This window comes from Nanorana parkeri, unplaced genomic scaffold, assembly GCF_000935625.1.
Source record: "Nanorana parkeri isolate BGI_ZX_2015 unplaced genomic scaffold, ASM93562v1 scaffold312, whole genome shotgun sequence".
Taxonomy (NCBI): domain Eukaryota; kingdom Metazoa; phylum Chordata; class Amphibia; order Anura; family Dicroglossidae; genus Nanorana; species Nanorana parkeri.
The window spans coordinates 801,118-823,391 of record NW_017306580.1 but is presented as its reverse complement, the minus strand read 5'-3'; the positions used below and the strand labels follow the sequence as shown (position 1 = coordinate 823,391).

Here is a 22,274-nt window from a genome sequence, read left to right as displayed (position 1 = left end):
TGATTCTGAACTGTCTAAAATTCTACTTGGAGAGTCTATACTGGGATATGACACTGGATACAAAGTGGGTTCCTGTTTATTTGATCTCCCCGGAAAGCCCCTGCTGGAACACTGTGCGTAGTGTTCTCAGCTTCATTGCTTTGCCTTTGCCTTACTATCCCTTCTCTCCCATGGCTCTAATCACGCGATTTGTTGGTGTTTGATGATCTAAGAGCCATGAACTGTCTGGACTCCTGAGGAAGTGATACCGCGAAACGCGTCGAGTCTGTACATTTAAGTACATTATTTGTTTCATTGATATAGTCAACCGTGTATGTCATTACTATATATTTGATTGCAACAAACAAAATGGACACATGGCAATTTTTGTTTTTATAAACATTTTAATGTATACATATCAATTTTAAAAAAATTGAATTTTAGATACATATTGTCATTCAGTTCTTGGCACTTCGAAAGCCACAAGTTGTTTTTTATGGTCTATTAACAAAAATGTATCCTATTTGTGTATCACTCGGCTGTAGATCCTCAAATCATCTCTGAATTGGTGCTGACACTGTCCTTCCTTCTGGAGGGTGGCTACTTTTGTTCTCCATGGTCCCTATGTGTGCTGTAAAGTAGTCACCGCTTCAAACTCACTCCCACGATGGACTACAATCTCATTACAAATTAGTAAACTAAACGTGAGATTGTAGTCCATCACGGGAGCGCGCTTGGAGCGGTGGCTACTTTACAACACATGCAGGGACCATGGGGAACAAAAGTAGCCACCCTCCAGAAGGAAGGACAGTGTCAGCACCAATTCAGAGATGATTTGAGGATCTACAGCCGAGTGATACACAAATAAGATACATGTTTTGTTAATAGTGAAGATACTTGAATGTATTCTTAAGATTTATCTCCTGAGTTTAGTGTCACTTTAACGTAATGGGAATCTGCTGCCCTGAGTTTGACATGCATTTCAAATGCACAAAAAACACTGGTATAATATAAATAGTCCTATCAGTTCCGATAATAATAGTAGGAGCTCCTATTCAACATTTTGTTGCCTGTTTCCCAAAACACTCATTTGAAGATCATCATTATTTTCATTGGTGCCCGTTCACACCATGAGCATTGTGTTGCTTGTTGCTCAAAATAGTACATACATTTTTTCTGGGCAGAATCATGCCTTTTTTTGGCCCTTTAGACTGCAATGAGAGCACCTGAAACAGGTATTTAACATGATTTCACACCAAACAACTGTCTCCTTTTCTAATAACTAGATATCACTGGCCAAAACAAAAACACTAAAGCCTGAAAACATGTAAAAAACAAAAAAAAAGAAAACAACTTGAGAATGGCGACACTGAGGTGTGAATGGAGGCTTCCCATGTTGTAAGTAGATACATTAGGTCCAGGAGTGCTGTGAATAATAATCCCATAGACTGGGGCTGATGATTGCCTTTGGCAGATAGAATACAGAAGTAAATATACTCCCTGCTCTGATGAGCCTCCTGACTCTGCACATATGATCAGAGCAGCGAGTATATTTACTTCTGTATTCTAATATTGTTTCTATCTGCCAAAGGCAATCAGCCCCCCAGTCTATGGATTTACTGCACCTCCGTAGTTAGTGTATTTACTAAGGATGCACCAACGCCGTTTTTTTTCGGTATCGAGTACTGATTTTTTTTTTTTCTGTATTCAACTATGCCGAAATTTTGGCCAATCAGGAAGCGGAGGGAAGCGAGTCATTACAAACACGCCTGGCTTCCTGATTGGCCGGGAAGCCGGCTCCATGCTCCCTCATCACATCGAAGGACACTCAATGACACTCAATCAGGAAGCCGGGAGGGGGGGGGTGAGTCATTACCAGCCCTTCAGCTTCCCGATTGCCTGGGAGGCTACTTCCATGCTCCTTCAGCTCCTTCATCACCAGGTCAATCAGCAAGCTTGGGGGAAGGTGCGAGTCATTACACACTGCCCAGCTTCCTGATTGGCCCGGGAAGCCAGCTACATGCTCCCTGGTGACGAGGGAGCATGGAGCCAGCTTCCCGGCCAATCAGGAAGCCGGGCGGAACGTCCGGTATCAGGATAAGAATCAGGATGCATCCCTAGTATTTACTTACAGCACAGTAATGCTGGCATTACCGGAATTGAAAGAACTATTCATAATATATTAGTGCTTATTTCATTTGTAAGGGAGAGTAAGGGCCAGATGATTTATGTGATCCATATTCGTAAGAACATTTGACCGGGAAAAAAAACAGCCTAAGAACATTCGACTTTACCTCGTTCTCACCACAGCAGGTTGACTCACGCAGAAAGAATGTCTATGCAGGTTTGCAGGAGGAATAGCTATGAACATTTTAAGTGAATGATGGAGCTGGGGTGTGAGTACTCCACTGATCCGAGTACTGAAGCTGTAACTTTAAAAGAGAACTATAGAGTAAGTGTTTTTACCCATAGTTCTCTCTAGGGTCACGGGAGGACACATACTAACCTCCTCCCGTGACCCAAAGCTCAGTATATAGCGGGCTATTGCCTGCCATATACTGAAAGCGCCGCAGCCGGGACGGATCCCAACAGTACTGTCTGGAACTACCCAGCTGGCTGATTAACAGCGGGCTCTGCCTATGTAGAGGCAGAGCCAGCTGTGCCGGCCCCCTCCTCTATTCATTCTCCACTCAGCACTGGAGGATCGGAGAGGGGGGAATCCCTGCAGGGAGCGGTGACTGATGGTCACTACAGGGAGATGATCGGGATGTGAGCGGATCGGCTGCATGTTTCTGCTTACTTCCCGATCGATAGAGCCGACCTGTGGCAGCTTCTTTGTCCAGGTCGGCTCCAACTATGATGAGTGGAAATCACACACCTCATAGTTCTCCTTTAATGAAATGTACCCAGGCTGCAGCATTCTGTAGTGTGCATGTAAAAGAAAATAGTTTTTAGCTGGAGATCCGCTTTATTGCATATTAATACATACACTGAACTTTTACACAGACACCCAACTGACAATATAAAAAAAAAAAAGTTATATTATAGTTCCCCTGTAAAAGCTACTAGAAATAACTCTTTAATATGACTCATTTCCCTTTGCTGATACACAAGTTGTCTCAAGTTCTACATTTTCTCCTGGTAAGAGAAGCGCGAGCGTGAAGTCTTTCAGCGTATAATGAGTGCGAGCCATGAATACTAAACATTACCCCGACTGGTTTCTGTTAACAGGTCATTCTACCACTTGGATCTATTGTTAAATGGTTAACAGCCCATGAAACTGCACCCCACGGCTCCCACCCCGCCTAAACAAACACATATCGAGCAGTTACTGCCGGATCAGTTATTTTCCATATTAAATGAATAAAGGGGACACTTTAAAAATCGGTTACAAGTCAAATCTGAACGCCAAATATCCATTGCTATAGAAAACCCAATGCCTCCTTCAAAGTCAGATTAGCTCCCAGCTACAGAGCGGTTTAAAAGAATGTATAACTAGTATTTCTCTGGTAAATTTAGAGAAAGGTTTAAAGAAAAAAAAACTCCGGGCAAAACTTATTAACCCTTGCAGTGGGCTTCCTTCGCACTGCCAAGGTTCACTACTCGTTTTTTGTCTAGGTGCTAATAAAAAAAATCCTGAACTGCAGAGCCGGCTCGTTACTAGACCAGTCTTTCCAGCCTCTCTTCCCCTCCGCTGCAGCAGTCTAGGGCCCCGTAAATCACCACGTTCTACACACAGTGTATAGATGTGAGGACTCGGAGGAATATTCCAGTGCTGAAGCGTAGGAGGAGAAAAGCTTCAGAGACCGGAGACGCAGGGAGCCAGGTCAGTGATTTAGGTCTTTGTCTACAAAAGTGCACTTATTCTACGTACTGATGCTGGAAGGCCAGGAAAATAACTGCTGATAATCCAGAAATATAGTGTGCTCCTATGTTCCTGTTTGACATGACAACACAGCTCAGAAATGCAAAGCAAGTGTTGTCAGCACTGCTTACTTCATTTCTTAGGAAGAACACAGACCTAGACTCATTTCCTCTCCCTGCCTTGTGCTCAGACACAGAGCACAGGGAGTTATCAGCTCTCAAGCTTTCTGGCAAAATCTTGGTCTTGGAAAACAGGTATCTTTTTGCCTATTGAACAAATAACAAAAAGCAGTGCATGCACTAATTATTTCCATCACACCGCAACGCACAGTATTGCAGTGCATGGCAACAGGGAGGTGTGTTGGGGTGCCATATGAATAGCAAAGCAACACATCTAGCGCACAGCAAAGCAAGCTAGGTGTGTGCGGGATAACATGCGTTTATCACACGGAATCCTGTGATTAACACTACAATCAGATGTGAATGGGCTCTTAGAGGCACAGACCGGTCCCCGGAGCCTCTCTCCCCCTCTACTGCAACGGTTTAAAGATCTTTGAGTCATCACGTTCTATACAGTGTATAGGGTCTGAGGATGCCGAGGGACACACCATTGCTGCAGTAGAGGAGACTGGCTTCAGGGACTGCAGTATCAGCCAAAAGGCTCCGCAGTTTGGGTGAGTATAACTCTTTTTTTAGCACCTAAACAAAAATTAGAACTTAAAGGGTTTCTAAAGCCTCAGTTTTTTTGCATATAAGCAGTAGATATATGCAAAAAAGTTTTTTTTTTTAAAAACGCTTTAAAAGGGATTTAAACTTACCGCGTCTCTGACGCAAGCTCCCGTCCGAAAATCCAAAACTGCTCGGGCGGCCGTAAAGCACTTGGGGCGGGCGCATGCGCAGTTCGGATTTTCAGCCGGGAGAAGAGTAGAGACGCAAGGTAAGTCTATGGACGCATGCAGACACCGTGGGACAGGAAGTGCCAGCAAGGACAGAGGAGTCAGCGCTAGATCGGCCCCCTGCCGCAGCGCTGGAGAGAAGGCTGAAAAGGATAGGAAAGAAGAAGATCGGATTAAGAAACATAATTTAAGGCAAGTGCTTTAATTAACATTGGGGGGGAAGGGGAAAAAAAATTGACTTTAATGTTTTAATGATGCTTCTTGATCCGATCATCTTCTTCCTTCCACTTGTATTCAGCAATGTCTCCAGTGCTGGTGCCGGTCTCTGATCCGCAGCTGACTGCTGCATCTTCTGTGTCCCACGGTGTCTGTCTGACGAGCACAGTGCCCGTCTGCCTACATTGACTTGAACTGACTTTCTTCTCTTCTCCTGCCGAAGATCTCTACTGCGCATGCGCCCGCCCAATCATCCTGCTCGGCTGCTTGAGAAGCTCCAGATCTTCAAAAAGGGAGCAGGCGATGGTGACAGAGGTAAATAATTACCTTTTTGATAACTTTTTTTTTTTTATGTTTTTGCTTGCTTGCGGTAGATATATGCAAAAAAAAAAGAGAGTTTAATTGTACTTGAAGAACACTTTTGCCTGGAGTTCTGCCTTAATGAATAGGCTGTCAACACACCCCGACGTGCCCAAAATCAGACATGACACGTTTTGGTAACTTAATGTACAACCCTGCCTTGCAGTATGCTGTATTGCCTTACTGCAGGGGTAAGCGACTTCAGCTCCCCAGCTGTTGTGGAACTACAAGTCCCATGAGCACTGCAACACAGCTGGAGTGTCGAGGTTGTCTACCCCTGCGTCAGTGCATTGAGGTGGCATTCAAAATGAATGGCACAGTGATACAGCAATGTATGTAATGTTAATTGCCACTAGGGCTGCAGCTGAGGATTATTTTCAAAATCGGTTAACTGATTATTAAGTTCGATTAATCGGATTTAAAAAATGGCTCCAGTGATGGACTACTAGTTTGTAGTCCATCACAGGAGCAAGCTTGGAGCGGTGGAAGTATTAAAAAAAAGTGTGGTGCGCAATATAGTACATTATACAGCAGCGCAAAGCAGAATACCAGCAGCTATAGAGGAATACAACAAATCACAGCAATAGTACATTATACTATAATGTACTATTGCTGGGATTTGTAGTCCTCTGTAGCTGCTGGTATTCTGCATTGCGATGTATATAATGTATTATTGCTGGGATCTGATGTACTCCTCTATAGCTGGTGTTATTCTCCATTGCGCCGTATAATGTATTATTGCCTGGATTTGTGTTTCTCTATAGCTGATGGTATATTATATAGCACAATGTACCATCAGCTATAGAGGAATACAAATCCCAGCAATACATTAATACAGCACCATGGGGGGGGGAGTGTCCCTGAGATTGTGGGCCTGACTGTTGGCAGCTGCCTTCCCCCCCATGCCTGCTCTTCCTTCTTCATTGTGCCGATTGTGGATGGGCAGGCAGCTACAAGTCCGTGAGGCGGGGAGGAGAAGCGGCGTGCAAGCAGCGTGCAGCGAGTCCGTGAGGCAGGGAGGAGACGTGTCATGCGGCAAGGCGGGGAGGAGAAGTAGCGTACGGGGAGCCACATGCAGGCCAACGAATCGAAAGTCAACTAATCGATGATGGAAAACATTGAAAACGTTTTCCATCATCGATTGAAATCGACTTAGTCGATTAGTTGTTGCAGCTCTAATTGCCACGTGTTACTGCAATATGGAAGTGTAAATGGGCCCTTATTGTCCCTGGAAGCTTACCTGCAAATGTACAGACTTGGTGTTCCATGATTTTAAACACTGACCTGTGAAGGTCTTGTGGATGCTGTATCCTTGACCAACGAATACTGGCAATTTGCGAGCAAAATTCAAAATCCATAGTGCAGAGCTGCACTGGCCGGCAGTATGGTGGGGTACAGATAGTATACCCATATCAATGGAAGGGAAGAACGGACTGACTGCCTAAGGGAAGTATAGCTTGGAAAAGTGAACCTACCCTTTAATGCATATGGTGTGTGTTAGAGAGCGCTGCTGCCCAGCTACCACACAGTTGAATGGGGGCAGCACTCAACGCACACACACAATGCCTTTCGAACTTAATAATCGGCTAACTAATCGATTTTGAAAATAATCGTTAGCTGCAGCTCTATTAATTATCATTTCTTATTTTTTTTTTACTTTTTTCTTAATTTTTAAATTTAATTTTTTTTCCCCACTTAACTCTATTGCTATCACACAAGAGCTAACAAACCCCTGTGTGAAAGCATTTGGTGGTGACAGGTTCTCCTTATTGAACCTGTCACCTCTGCTGGTCCGTTCCGGGCCATGGAGGTGACGGACCAGCGGACTTATTACAAGGGATCACAGAGATCACTTGTACTAAACTAGTGGCGGCTTCCCTGCTCTACATCCCTGCTTGCCTGAAGTAGGGCTAAATGTAGAAGAAGAAAAAAAAATACCCCTGACAGGTTCACTTTAACACTGTGGTACTTGATTAACATGCAGAATTTGTATTCAAAATGATTTGAAACTACGTAGAATTAATGTGAAACATTCTTCATTGATCAGTTACTAATGGAAAAGCAAACAGAGGATGGACAGCTGAGGGTCAGCGCCTCGGTGTCAATATTTGTCTTGTATTTAGCAGTCTAGTGCAATGACAAAATAGGAGAGATTTACACCGAGATGTTACTAAATCCAAAACCCTATTACATGGCTGGTACATGTGTGGAATACTGTAGTTACCTAGCCGATGGTGTTATAAAAAAAAAGGCACCTTGATGTGGACTTAAAGGGACATTAAACCCTCAGATTTATTAACATAAACCAATACTGTAATGTGCGCCTTACTGTAATCCATGGTTGTTTCCCTTCTCTTTGCTGCTCTTCCTTTTAAATCCTCATGTCTTCTCATGCTGGGGGAGAACTTCCCTTTTCAGCTCAGGGCCTCTTCCTGTAGTGCTGGCTCAGGTTACAAACCTATACACAGACACCGTGTATCCATTCCTGAGACAAGGCAGTCTGCTGCAAAACAGAAGTTCTCCCCAAGCATGAGAACAGATACAGATTTAAAAGGAAGAGCAGCAAAGAGAAGGGAAACAACCATGGATTACAGTAAGGCGCACATTACACTATTGTTTTATGTTAAAAAATCTGAGGGTTTAATGTCACTTTAAAGTGGAGATTTTTCCACCTTAAAAAGGGAACATTTACAGATGTTAAAGTGACACTAAACTCAGGAGTTAAATTGTAAAAATACATTCAAGTTCCCCGACTATTACCAAAAATGTATCTTATTTATGTATCACTCAGCTGTAGATTCTCAAACCATCTCTGAGGGTTTGTTCACACCAATTGCAGTGCATTTCAGAGCGGTAGCTGCTGGAACGCACAGCAATCGCTCGCTAAACTTCCCCCTTCGTTCTGAGGCGTGAGGGGGCGGGGTGGTGCATTCTAGTCAATGGCACTGCAGCCACACACCCCGCCCGCAGTGGGATCGGACACGTGGCAGAACATTGTCTGCGATCCAGTCCACTGCGAATGGAAAAAAAAAATAGAGCATGCAGCATTTTTGTGCGTTTGCACTGGAGCGGAATGCAGGCAATGTTTTATCACGTGTCCAATCGCACTGCGTGCGGGGGACATGGTTGCAGTGCTATTGACTTCAATGCACCACCACGCCACGCCTCAGAATGAAGGGGGAGGTTTAGTGAGCGATTGCCTCAATTGGTGTGAATGGGCCCTAACCTGGTGCGGACGCTGTCCTTCCTTCTGGAGGGTGGCTACTTTTGTTCCCCAAGGTCCCTGTGTAGCCAACGCTCCAAGCTCTCTTCCATGATGGACTACAATATAAATTAGTACAGTAAACTACAATCTCAAGTTTTTAAAAGGTACTTGAATGCATTTTTAGGATTTTACTGAGTTTAGTGTCACTTTAAAGGGTTATTAAACCGTTGCGTGTTTTTGCTAACAAGCAGTAGATATATGCGAAAACATTGAAGAAAGAAAAAAAAACTTTTAAAAAGGGTTTAAACTTACCTAGTATCTTCGCAGCGCACTCCGGTCCGACCATCTGAAGAGTCTCGGGCGGCCGCAAAGGATCTTGGGGCGGGCACATGCGCAGTTCAGATGTTCGGCCAGGAGACGAGGAGAGACACAAGGTAAGTCTATGGAGCAGGGTGCACCCGCACAGACTCCATGGGACATGAGAGGAGGACAGAGGAGTCAGTGCTGGAGACCCGCACCAGCGCAGGGACAGATGAAAAGGACAGGAAAGAAGATGATCGGATTAAGAGACATGATTTAAGGTAAATCCTTACAGCAGGATTGGGAAGGGACAAAACAAAGTTTGACTTTAATGTCACTTTAAATACAGACAACTGACCTTTGTAATGGGAATTATAGCAATTCCTGAGACCAGTATACAGTATTACCTATGAGGAAAAACTTTACAAAACCATAAGCTTAGAAACTAAATGATTACCCTGATGTTATCTTTCACACACACACCCAGTATACAAAACACAAGTCACCCTTAAAAGGAAATGTCATCTGTCACTTGCTAATCTGTCAGTCTGCATATACACAGATCCATAAAATGTGCTTTCAGACCGGCTCTTAGGCTGAGTGTGTATATAAGTGGAATAAACAGTCTTATTATAAAGGTAAACCAGAGTCCATTATAACTCATTACATATTCTTCCACCTCAGCGATCTCTGGTAACACAAGCAATCATTGAAGCCTAATGGCCCCAACATATACAATCTGGACATTGAAAATAGCTTTCCACCAGTGTGTGGTCCACTCAGCACCACTCCATTTGACAAAAGTGGATTTTTCATTTAACTGTCGTTGAAGGAGACGGTCTAAAAATGATTGTCTGAGCAATGAAAATCCCCTATTAAACCACAATATCTTTAAAAAATAAGTCAAGGCCTCTGGACTCGCTGTATTTTTTTTGAACCGGCTGGCAGGATGTCCAGTGAAACGTCTTCAAGAAAAATACAGCAAGTCCAGTTGCCTTGACTTACCGGTATTTGTTACAGATATACCATGACCTGGATGAATGAGAACCTTCACAGACATATTAACAAAAAATGTATCTTATTTGTCTATCACTCGGCTGTAGATCCTCAAATCTCTAAATTGGTGCCGACACTGTCCTTCCTTCTGGAGGGGGGCTACTTTTGTTCCCCATGGTCCCTGTGTGTGTTGTAAAAGTAGTCACTGCTCCAAGATCACTACAAACACCTTACTTGGTGCCGCTTACTCCGTTCACCAAAATTCGAGAATGCAAAAACACCCACGAGAGCAAATCACTTCCCTTCTACGCTATAATAAGACAAAGCTGGCAATGGATTCAAAACACGTTGCAGCTTGCAGTCTGTGCCCGCAGATACACCATAAAGATGAGGGATCAGACTGAAATACCACTGAACACGGCAATGCTTTGAGCTGTGTGTTGCAGGTATAATCTCACAGCATAAACTCAGGACACACATGAGATCATGTAACACCAACAACCACAAAGAAAGTCCCTAGACAGCAGCAGAAAGATCAAAGTCCAACCCAAGGAACTACGACACTTACCCAACATCAACACATACAAATACATCAACCAACAAATAAATAATATAGAGAACGGACACACTGCATACAACGCAAGACACATAACATAATAAGTCATTTCACAATTATTACAAAATTATTATTACTAGAAGCTCATGAAAGAAATATTTGACCACAAATTTCCTACCAACCGTTGTTGAAACACTTGCTGGAAGCAGTATTACTCCGGAACACACAACTCTAACCTACATAAACTCTTACATATCTACTTACAGACACAAATTTCACTGAGCAATGAAAAGAAACATGCAAATCTAAAAATGATTTTTCTATATGCAGCATTCATGTTGGTTTTACTGGTTTAGCCAGATTACAGTTCTTAAAGGTGACCTGCCATTAGGAACCTGACTGCCGATTTCTCATTTTGCAAATGTTAGTTGTCTGGATGTCATGCCGATCCTCTTGTTTAGATACTTTAAAGTGACATTAAAGTCAAAACATTTTTTCCATCCCCCCAATGTTAATTAAAGGAGAACTATGAGGTGAGTGCTTTTCACTCACCTCATAGTTCTAGCCGACCTGTGACAATGAAACTGTCACAGGTCGGCTCAGTAGATCGGGAGGTGAGGGAACACATACCGGCGTTCGCTCACCTCTCGATCCTGTCACGGCAGAGAGATGTGACAGAGGAGGGACTGGGGTCCCCCCTCCCCTGTCCGATCCTCCAACGCTGACTGGCGGAACGGACGGGGCGGGTACAGCTGGCTCTGCCTCTAGATAGGCAGAGCCAGCTGTCACTCATGCAGCTGGGCGGATCCAGACATAATTGTCTGAGTTCATACGATCGCGGGATTTCCCGCGATTCTCGTACGAGAATCGAGCAGTGTATGGGCACCTTTACGGTCTGAGTAATTGTCTGAGTATACTGAGCTTTGGGTAACAGGAGGACGCTAGTTTGTGTCCTCCCGTTACCCTTAGGAGAACTATGGGGAAAAGCCCTGACCCCATAGTTCTCCTTTAACATGCCCTGAGAGGAGAAACATCTACAGAGATATATATTTTATTATTTTTAATAATTCTTTTCAATTCCGTTGCATTCGCTTTTGTTCCGTTACATTATGCTTAAAAAAAAAAACAAGCGCATGCTCTACCTTTTTTCTATAGCACTGCAACAGAACAAAACGGCTTGCAGCGGTGTAAACTGGTCCCATTCATTTTTTGGTGCCCTTGCATTAGCATCCATTGAAAAACGAATCGCAACACAAAGAATCTGGTGTGAATGAGGCCTAAAGGAAACCTGCGCTTTTCCCTTGGATCTTATACAGTGATGTCTTTTATTCACTCCCAGCAGGCAAAACAAAACGGAGGCAGGCAGGCAGGAAAGCAAACGTATTAAAATGAACCAGATGCTTTGTGTAAGGCGACAGCCTACATTCCCATTAAAGGATAAATGCACTTTACAGCGAAGTGCACCTATTTTTACCCCTGACCTAACGTGTCCCATCCTCCCCAGATCCATACTTACTGAGATCCAACGGGCACAGTTCCTCTATGGTTTACATTCCAGCGCCGCAATGCATTCTCTACTAGCCGCACCTGCATATTACAGCTCCTCAGACTTCTATGGGGTTCATTACCCAGCAGAGAGACAGATGTAGCCAGGAGATGGAGACTTGCAGCGCTGGATATCAACATACAACAGAGCAGCATCCCTCTCAGTATAGGCCTGCGGAGTGTCATTTAGGTCAGGGGAGGGGAGGAGCAAAAAGAATAACAGTGCACTTCATCTAAAACGATCTGTGCTTAAAATAGAAACAATTTGGGTTTAGGGAAAGATTAGATTCCCAATCTGGAGATTTCACTTCCTGTCCTGTACACAGAATAGGATGCGAAAGGAAATCTCTCCAAAAGGACGGAAATCCGTCATTATTGTCACCAAAACAAGTGTCCCTATTGGAAGGCTCGCCTTCTATTTCTGTTCTGGTGACAAGAAATGTTATCATTTTTCTCATTTTAAAATGGGTTCCTGCGCACGTGACAAAACGCAGGAAGTAGCTCATGCAGCATATTCTGCTACAGGTGTCCCGTGTTTTTTTGTCCCCTGCACCTTTGCCTGGGCACATTTGGGGTCCCATTAACTACTGCGTGAACACACATCAAAGAGTGCATTCTTTCCAGAGTTTGGCGCGCATTCATAGAATGCCTAGGTGTGAATGAAGACTTACTATGGGGTCCAGTGTACTGAGTGAGATCTGGCGGTGGAAAGAGAGGGGTGGTATGATGTACTCTTTCACTGCATTACAATGTTTACTTTTTTCTAAAACTTTATTTGACGCGTATAAAGTGTACACTCCATTTAGGTTTCACAAAGCAACACCGCCTGCTGTGCTGCAATGACATGTACTGCCATCCAGTGTGCTGTGAAAACATGCAGAGTTTGCATTTTTTCACACCACACATAACACCTACGTTGTGGTGTGAACTGGGAACACAGAAATTAATTGTCTTGTATGTACCCTACCAGTGACTGCTTGTCTCCTCCTCCGCTGCAGTGATGGTATGCATGTCCCTCAGTGTACTCGCATCCAATACATTGAGAGGAATTTCTCCAAGAATGGAGCAGAGAAAATCTGGAGCAGTTGCCCATGGCAACCAATCAGCTTCTGTCTTTCATTTCCAAATCTTAACTGAACAAACTGAAGAGAGATGCTGATTGGCTGACATGGGCAACTGCTCCAGATTTTGATAAATCCCCCTCAGTGTGTGTAGAACATGATGATTTTAAAAGGAGAACTATGAGGTGTGTGATTTCCACTCATCCTCATAGTTAGAGCCGACCTGTGACAAAGAAGCTGTCACAGGTCGGCACTAGTGATTGGGAAGTGAGCAGAAACATGCACCGATCTGCTCACTTTCCGATCATCTCCCTGCAGTGAGCTGTGATTGTCCGCCACCGCTCCCCACAGGGGTTCCCCTCCTCTCTCCAATCTTCCAGCGCCGAGTAGAAAAAAGAACGGGGGAGGGGGCGGGCACAGCTGGCTCTGCCTCTAGATAGGCAGAGCCCATTGTCAATTAGCTGGATGGATCTCGACATTATTGTTGGGATCCGGGTGCAGCGCTCTCAGTATATAGAGGGCAATAGCCTGCTATATACTGAGCTTTGGGTCATGGGAGGAGGTTAGTATATGTCCTCCCGTGACCCTAAAGAGAACTATGGGATAAGCACTTTCTCCATAGTTCTCATTTAAGGATCCTTAGACCGCTGTAGCAAAGGGGGAATCGAGGCTCCAGGGACTGGTCTAAGTAAGCAGGCTCCGAGGATCGGGTGAGTAAAACCTAGAGAAAAACCAAGCACATAACCCTTGCAGTGCATAGATAGCCCCACTGCAAGGGTTAGGAAAAAATGTGCCCAGAGTTCTGCTTTAAATTTATCCAGACGCCACAGTCATCATCCATCCATAATAAATAATAATGACACTGATATATAAAAAACTCACATCTGACGGTATCGGTGCTCTGGGTAAAGGTGACATATACACAGAGAGACGACTGCTTGCCAATCACACCAACGCATGGCATTCCCAAGTGACAGCAATGTGTGACAATGCACCTGCGTTGGTAATAATGGCACATGCACTTTTTTTGTGTGCATTCCAATGAATGGCGTAGCACTGCACCAAAACACCCAAGTGCACCATTTTGGCAACACAGCGCACCACGATGCATGGTAGGGAGTTACCACACGTTGTGGTAAAATACAGGGGTATTGGAGCTGCGCTACCTTAGCAAGTAGGGATGTCATTCAAAACGAATGTGCTAACATGCATTGTGGCAAGGTACATGTCAGCACACTGCACAGGTGTGAATGAGCCCTCAGACAAGCTGGAAATGTCTGGATATCACTGAGGTTTTATAGTGAGCAGATAAATATATAGGACAGACAGATCCAGGAGCCCCTAGTGATCAGACCCCCGCCCTCCTGCTCACCAGTTTGGTGGCCCGGTACGGCCCCGGGCCTATCATGCGATGCTCCATGCTCTCCCCGGGCTCCGGACTCTCTCTGTCGGTCTCCTGGAGACGAGCACAGTTTGAATCTCGTACCTGTTGCCCGCTGGACGCCTATTGGCTCTGGAGGCACACGTGACAGTGATAGGATTTCCTCTGAGACGATCCGTCTCTAGGGGCGGAATTCCTGTGTGCTCGGTGTGACTGTGAATCCAGCCCGTGTGTGTTCTCAGAGATCAAGCCGAGCGTAACCCCACAGAGCACCGGTGTTGTGTCGAATTCTGTCCCCCTGGGGGAACAGAGTTCGACACAACACCGGGAAGTTATAGTTAACCCTTTCATATCTCGCACCTGTGCAGCCTCTACGGAGCACGGTTTACATGTCTGCCATGGACTGTTTATTCCGCCATGACATTGGGAACAACACCTGAAACTACCTGTACACTCCCTCCCCCGCACTGCAAGGGTTAAATGCTTGTTAAGTCACCATTCACACTGCCAGAGCGATTGCTCACTCAATGCGTCGTGCTTGGGGCGCTATTGTTAGTGGTGCCCCAAACATGGCTGGTAAAATGGACGCATTTGTATGTGTGTCAAATGCACACAAGGCATGGTTAAAAAAAAAACTGAAAATGATGCATGAGCTTCTTTGCTGCTGCTGCTGAAATCGAAAGAGCTGACGCGCAGCAACGGCGGCAATGCAAACAAACATGCGTTTGTGTGAAGTGTATTAAGGCTGTGCAGGGAATAAGGGCTTGCTCACCCCATTGGCGGTGGCTTGTGTTTTTCAAAAACAACGGCTTTCTACATGCCCAGTTCACACCACAACGCAGGTGTTATGTGAGAATGGGCAGACTGGTTCAAGCTGATAGAAAGGCAACAGTAACTAATGACCACTCATTGCAACCGAGGTCTGCAGAAGATCTTCATCTCTGAACGCACAACACGTCGAACCTCGAAGTACATGGCCTACAGCAGCAGAAGACCACACCGGGTGCCATTTCCTGTCAGCTAAGAACAGGAAACTAAGACTACAATTCGCAAGGGCTCACCCAAACTGTTGCCTGGGTTGATGAGTGTCGATTTTAGCTGTGACATTCAGATGGTAGGGTCAGAATTTGGCGTAAACAACATGAAAGCATGAATCCATCCTGTCCTTGTAACAACGGTTCAGGCTGGTGGTGGTGCTGTAATGGTGTGGAGGGATATTTTCTTAGCACACTTTGGGCCCCTTAGTACCAATTGAGCATCGTTTAAATGCCACAGACTACTTGAGTATTGTTGCTGACCATGTCTGTCCCTTTATGACTACAGTGTACCCATCTTCTGATGTTTACTTCCAGCAGGATAACGCACCATGTCACAAAGCTCACATCATCTCAAACTGGTTTCTTGAACATGACAATGAGTTTGCTGTACTCAAATTGCCTCCACAGTCACCGAATGTCAATCTAATAAAGCACCTTTAGGATGTGGTGGAACATCCAAAATCATCCAACAAATCTGCAGCATCCGCATGATCAGGGCCAGATTTCCCACAAGGTTTCCGAGGCCCGGCCTCGGGGGAAGCAGGGAGTAGAGGGGCGGCAGGGCTGTAAAAAAATTCCTATCTGCCGATGCCCGGGACATGCAGTGCCGGGCAGGTCGTTTTTTTTCTACATTTAGCCCTGCTTTGGGCTGGCAAAGCTAAATGTACAGCGGGTAACCTGCCGCTCGTCTTGTACAAGTGATCACACGACATCGCCGAGATCACTTGTATGCAGCCTGCTTGTTAGTCCTCCTCTGCCACCCCTTCCCCGCCGGCTCTCTCTGGAGATGGAAATATCTGCAGGATGGAGAGAGGGGAGCAGAGTGGAGAACACTGAGACAGGAGAGCTGCACTCACAGCCTTCCCATATCAGCAGCGGTCACAGGAGTTCCAGCACAGTACTGTGCTCAAACTCCTGTATTAAAGTGACATTAAAGTCAAAAAAAGTTTCCCTCCCCTCATGTTAATGTTAGCACTTACCTTAAATGATGTCTCTTATTCTGATCTTCTTTCCTGATGTTTTCATCTGTCCCTCCAGCGGTGCGGCGGCTCTCCGTTCCAGCGTTGACTGCTCTGTCTCTCTGATCCAGCGGTGTCTGCATGCGGGTGCACACGTCCATACACTTACCTTGCGTCTCTGCTCGTCTCCCGGCCGAGAATCTGAACTGCGCATGCGCCCGCCCCAAGATGCTTTGCAGCCGCCCGAACAGTTTCGTTTTCTCGGGCGGGAGCGCGCAAAGAAAAAAAGGTAAGTTTAAACTGCTGTTTTAGCTGGGTTTTTTTTTAACTTTTTGCCTATATCTACTGCTTCACAGCAGTAGATATAGGCAAAAAAACGGGAGGGTTTAGAACCCCTTTAAGCATGCCACAAACCCGCCAAGAATCGTACGATTCTCGGCGGGTTTTGAAACATGCTCTTTTGACAAAAGACGTGCGACCGCACAGTAGAAACGGTCGCACGCCTTCCATACACCTGCCGATTATCGTACGATCATGGGATTTCCTGTGATTATCGTACGTTAATCGTAGGTGTATAGGCACCTTTAGAGGTGACAGGTTCAATAAAGAGAACCTGTCACCTCCAAATGCTATCACACAGGGACTTGTTAGCTCCTGTGTGATAGCAATAAAGTTAAGTGGAAAAAAAAATAAAATTGATAAACAATCAAATAAATAAAAATAAGTATAAAATAATGAAAATAAAAAAAGTGATACAAAATATATGTAAAAGATAACAAGATAAATACAAATTTAAAAAAGTAAAAAAATTAAATGAAGAAAATAAAAATGGAAAAAAAGAATAAAGAAAATGTGCTGCCCCCATTCTCCATTGGGGGGGGGGGAAGGCCTAACGAGACCTGGTTTTGGGGCAGTAGAGAGAGTAAATCCAGCCCTGCGCATGATGCCAGTTTATCAATGATAGACCAAACTCTCTAACTTGTGAAGTGCTCCTGAAACTGCTGGTGCTATATAAATCGTGTATTATAATAATAATCATATAATAATAATAATCATAATAAGGAATGTTTCCAGCACCTTGTTGAATCTATGCCACAAAAAATTAAGGCAGTTCTGAAGACAAAAGAGGTTCAACCCAGTACAAGCACGGTGGACCTAATAAAGTGGGGAGTGTATGTATGAGCTGGTGAGCACTCTGAGATCCATGCAAAACTATACAGTGGTGCAATGCCAATGTTTTCTTTTTAAGGGTCTTTCATTTAGGGCTTGTGTCCATGGACATTTTTGTTGAACAATGCATTTGGCATTTAAATGCAGCGCTGCTTGAACTAAAAATGCAGCAAATTCAACGTCTGAGCTGCTTTGGATTCAACAATCCCATTTCAGAAAGACTTGAGTAATCCAAAGTAATAGAACATAAAACAAAGCAGGTCAGTGCAGCCTCAGAATCCTCACTACTCCATTGAGATACATGGGAAGCGGCTGACCTGTGAGTGATGTGTACAACAAATGTCCAAAGTCCTGTAGCACACCTTACCGGAATTCCCATAGGCAAAAGTGGGTGTTCGCAATGACTGCGGATGGCGCCGCATCAAGCAGAGTATGTTGTTAAGATATGTCACCAACACTCCAGCATGACAAACAAGTCAATTTTAGTGAATCTCCATTTTTTTAATTTGTCGTAGACTCTACTTTAAGTGACTTCTGACAAATAAAAAAATGGAGATTCACTAAAATTGACTTGTTTGTCATGCTGGAGTGCTGGTGACATATCTTTACAACATACTCTGATGTGTACAACAAATGTACAACAAATGCAGGAGAATAAACTCCCTAATTATCCCAGAGCTGACTCACTAGGCTCCTGTTATACTAAAATATTCATTTTGGCTTCACTTAGTGTCAGAGAGGTAAAGCTAGACTTGGTAATACATTTCTCAGTAAGAAACTTACTACTCACCTTATGGATGAACACAATACATTTCTAACAGGCTGACAACCATGGATTGCCTACACTCACCCAGCCTCATTTTGATTACAAAATAAATGATTTTTGGATGCACTACTTTTTTTTTTACTAGGGATGCACCGATACCGGTTTATCGGTATCGAGTACGAGTACCAATATTTTTTTTCCAGTACTCGCTGATACTGAATACCGATACCGGAAGTCCCATCAAGGAAGTCAGGCATCGTGTAATGACTCGCCACCTGGCTTTTTGATATGCCAGGAAGCCAGGCAGCATGTAAAGACCCGCCACCCGCCTTCCCGATTAGTCACCTGGTGACGAGGAAGCATGGAGCCGGCTTTGTGGCCAATCAGGAAGCCAGGCAGCGAGTCCTTACACGGCGCCCAGCTTCCTGATTGGCCAGGAAGCCGGCTCCATTGTCGAGGATGGGTGACGAGGGAGCATGCAGTCGGCTTTCTGCCAATCAGGAAGCCAGGGGGCAGGTAATGACTCACCGTCAGGCTTTCTGATTGGCCAGCTTCCCGACCAATCAGGAAGCTGGGCGGTGAGTCATTACACACACTGCCCAGCTTCCTGATTGGCCGGGAAGCCAACTCCATACTCTCCTCGTCACCAAGTGATACCGGACGCTCGGGTATCATGCTAGGCATCGAGTAAGAGTATTCACCCAAATACTCCATATTGGTATCGGCACCAATACTAGTATCGGTATCGGTGCATCCCTGCAACATACTGTACAGCAAACTTCAAATGAATGGCAACACAGTGCACCTGGCACACAGAAATGCATGCTAGGTGGGCTGTGCGATAGCGTGCATTAATCACATGGCATCTTCCAAAAAATCTACGTTATGGTGTGACTGGGCCCTTCAACAGATTTCTTTGGTGCTTAGCACATGGTCATACAACACGTTTTTTCCTGAATAGAAATCCCATTCACAGGTAGAATTTTGTTCATTCAAATAAAAAACGATTAACAATTCCATCTTGGGCTTTTTTCACTTTTTTTCACTTCCATTTGCTTTTCTCACTCAAAAGGTTGAAAATGATCAGCAATGTCTGCCATTTGTCTCCATTAACCATTTGAAAATCAAACAAATGTTTTAAAAACAATTTTTTTCTTCTAGTGTACTGTACGGCTAACTTGAATTAAAGGGGAAAATTCCCTTACAAAGTGGACAGTCTGTTTGTCATTTGTAAACCAGCCCCATTATGTCTCCATGACTTGTACTGCAACTAACTGAAAAATAAAAATACAGAAAGAAGAGATTGAGTGTACAGTATACAAGCCTCTGAGGTAAAAGAAGCAGTGGCAATGTTTACCTTCTATAAGATGACAGTTAGAAGGTAAACATTATTACAAACACTACAAATGTGTTTAGACATGTTGCAATGGATTGTTCTAATAAAGCCAATTCTTTTGTACCTGGGGGCTGCCATTATAATGTGTGTATGCGCAGGTCAGATAATTGATTGGCACAGGAAAGGGATCAGATTGTGGTGTGTGGTGAACAACAAAGACATATTTAATAACAGTCAGAGCGACGGTGCCTGGCAGCCCAGAACAACCTTGTTGAAATCAGGTTTTAGAAGCGCTGTATTAATCAGGTGAGTTGACTGATGACTACTGCTTGCTGGAAGTCTACTGTATGCACTTTGTTGTTGAGGCAGAACTCCGGGGAAAACTATTATTAGCTAGGGCTTCACCGATACGTGTTTTTCGGTATCGAGTACGCGTACTGATATTTTTTTTCAGTACTCGCCGAAACCGAGTAGCTGTGCGGTGTGCCCAGATTATCAGGGAGTCGGGCGGCAGATCATGACCCGTCGCCCAGCTCCCTGATTGCCGGTGAAGCCAATCAGGAAGCCGGGTGGCGAGTCATGAGGTGCCGTCCGGCTGGAAGCCAAGCTGCCTAGCAACAAGAGAAGCCAGCTTCCTAGCCAATCGGAAAGCTAGACAGCACGCCATGAGCCGCCTCCCGGCTTCCTGATTGACTTGGAAGCCGGCGTCACTTGTTGCTAGGTAGCGTGGCTTCCTCACCAATTAGGAAGTCGGGACGCGAGTCATGACGTGCCGCCCAGCTTCCTGATTGGTTAAGAAGCTAGGCTGCTTACCAACAAGTGAAGTTGGCTTCCTAGTAAATCAGGAAGCCGGGCGGCATGTCATGACCCACCTCCCTTCTTCCTTATCGGCTAAGAAGACAGCTTCACTAGTATCTAGGCAGCCTGGCTTAATAGCCAATCAGGAAGCCAGGTGGCGGGTCATAACCCACCTCCCGGCCTCTTGATTGGAAAGGAAGTTGGCTCAATTCTCCCTTGGCACTTGCGGTCAGAGGGAGGTCTCCCAAGGGACATGTCCTTGCCCAAATACTCGGTATCAGCACCGATACTGATACTTGTGGGCTTCCTCTGTACTGCAAGGGTTAACTGCTCATTTTGTTATTGGGAGGAAAATAACAAATTTATACTTAAAGGAGAACTATGGGGTCAGTGTTTTTCCCCATAGTTCTCCTTAGGGTAACGGGAGGACACAAACTAGCGTCCTCCCGTTACCCTAAGCTCAGTATACCGCGAGCTACAGCACGCGGTATACTGAGACGCCGGAGCGGATCCCGACGTAGATGACGGGATCCGCCCAGCTGCGTGAGAGACAGCTGGCTCTGCCTATCTAGAGGCAGAGCCAGCTGTACCCGCCCCCTCCCCCGTCCGTTCCGCCAGTCAGTGCTGGCAGATCGGAGCGGGGAGAGGGGAATCCAGCCCCTCCCCCTGTCACGGCAGAGAGCCGTGACAGGATCGAGAGGTGAGCGAACCTGGTATGTGTTCGCTCACCTCCCGATCTACTGAGCCGGCCTGTGACAGTCTCATTGTCACAGGTCGGCTAGAACTATGAGGTGAGTGGAAATAACTCATCTCATAGTTCTCCTTTAACCGTTCCTCTGAACCGACCGGCTGTCACAGTGCTCCCTCCGGCCTATCTCCTCCTCCACTGCAGTGATGATATGTTCCTCGTGACCTCTTGTCCTATTCCTCGTATAGGACACAATAACTCAGTGTTTAGACTGCAAAAAGTCACAAATGTAACAACTGCTTTACTGAATAAGCACTGTGTACTCTAAGCCAATGACCAACATGTGCCAAGGTGGTTCATTTTTAAATATATAATGTGTCCTTTTCTATAAAACTTAAAGTGATATGAACGTCAGTGAGTGAAGTGAAAATCACTCAGCCTCATAGTTGGAGCCGACACATGACAATTAAACTGTCACACGTCGGCTCAATAGATTGGGAAGTGAGCGAAAACATACCGTCGCCTGCTCACTTCTTGATCATGTTCCTGCAGAGAGCCATGACGGCTCCCTGCAGGGATTCCCCCCTCCCCTCTCCGATCCTTCAGGGCTGAGTGGAGGAACGGACGGGGGAGGGGGCGGGTACAGCTGGCTCTGCCTCTAGATAGGCAGAGCCAGCTGTCACTCACGCAGCTGGGTGGATCTCGACAGTATTGTCGAGATCCGTCCCTACTCCGGCGGTCTTAGTATACCGCAAACTGTAACTCGCGATATACTGAGCTTTGGGTCACGGGAGGAGGTTAGTTCATGTCCTCCCGTGACCCTTAAGAGAACTATGGGGAAAAACACTTACCCCATAGTTCTCTTTTAAGCTTTTTCAAATGTTGATTAAATCATCTACAGTGGATGCTGCTTCTTAATATTAAAAAGTTTCAACTTTCTGTAGAATCAACTCTGCACTGGCCCTCATATCCTTTTTTAGGGTGCCCCCTCTCCCTTGTAGGGTTCTATAGAGTCACCCTTGTGTGTGCTAGTAAGCTGTGTGTGTCTCCATAAACACACAGATACAGCAAAGAAACCACTCCCTTGCTTCCATCTTTTCCCTCTTCTATTGATCTTGTACTGGACAGGAAGTTCTGGAAAGCCGAGCTAAGACAGTTGGA

General features: G+C 45.1%; 1 protein-coding gene across 1 annotated transcript in view; it reads right to left on the bottom strand.

Moving 5' to 3' along the window:
* DEPDC1B (DEP domain containing 1B) overlaps positions 1–14,424 on the bottom strand; it is a 43,398-nt gene extending 28,974 nt beyond the window's left edge. Inside the window, exon 1 of the mRNA XM_018557946.1 lies at positions 14,351–14,424. Within this exon, the coding sequence (XP_018413448.1) occupies positions 14,351–14,398 (48 nt within the window). The 5' untranslated portion in view covers positions 14,399–14,424. The remainder of the gene's footprint in view (positions 1–14,350) is intronic.
* Between the last annotated feature and the right edge of the window lie 7,850 nt (positions 14,425–22,274).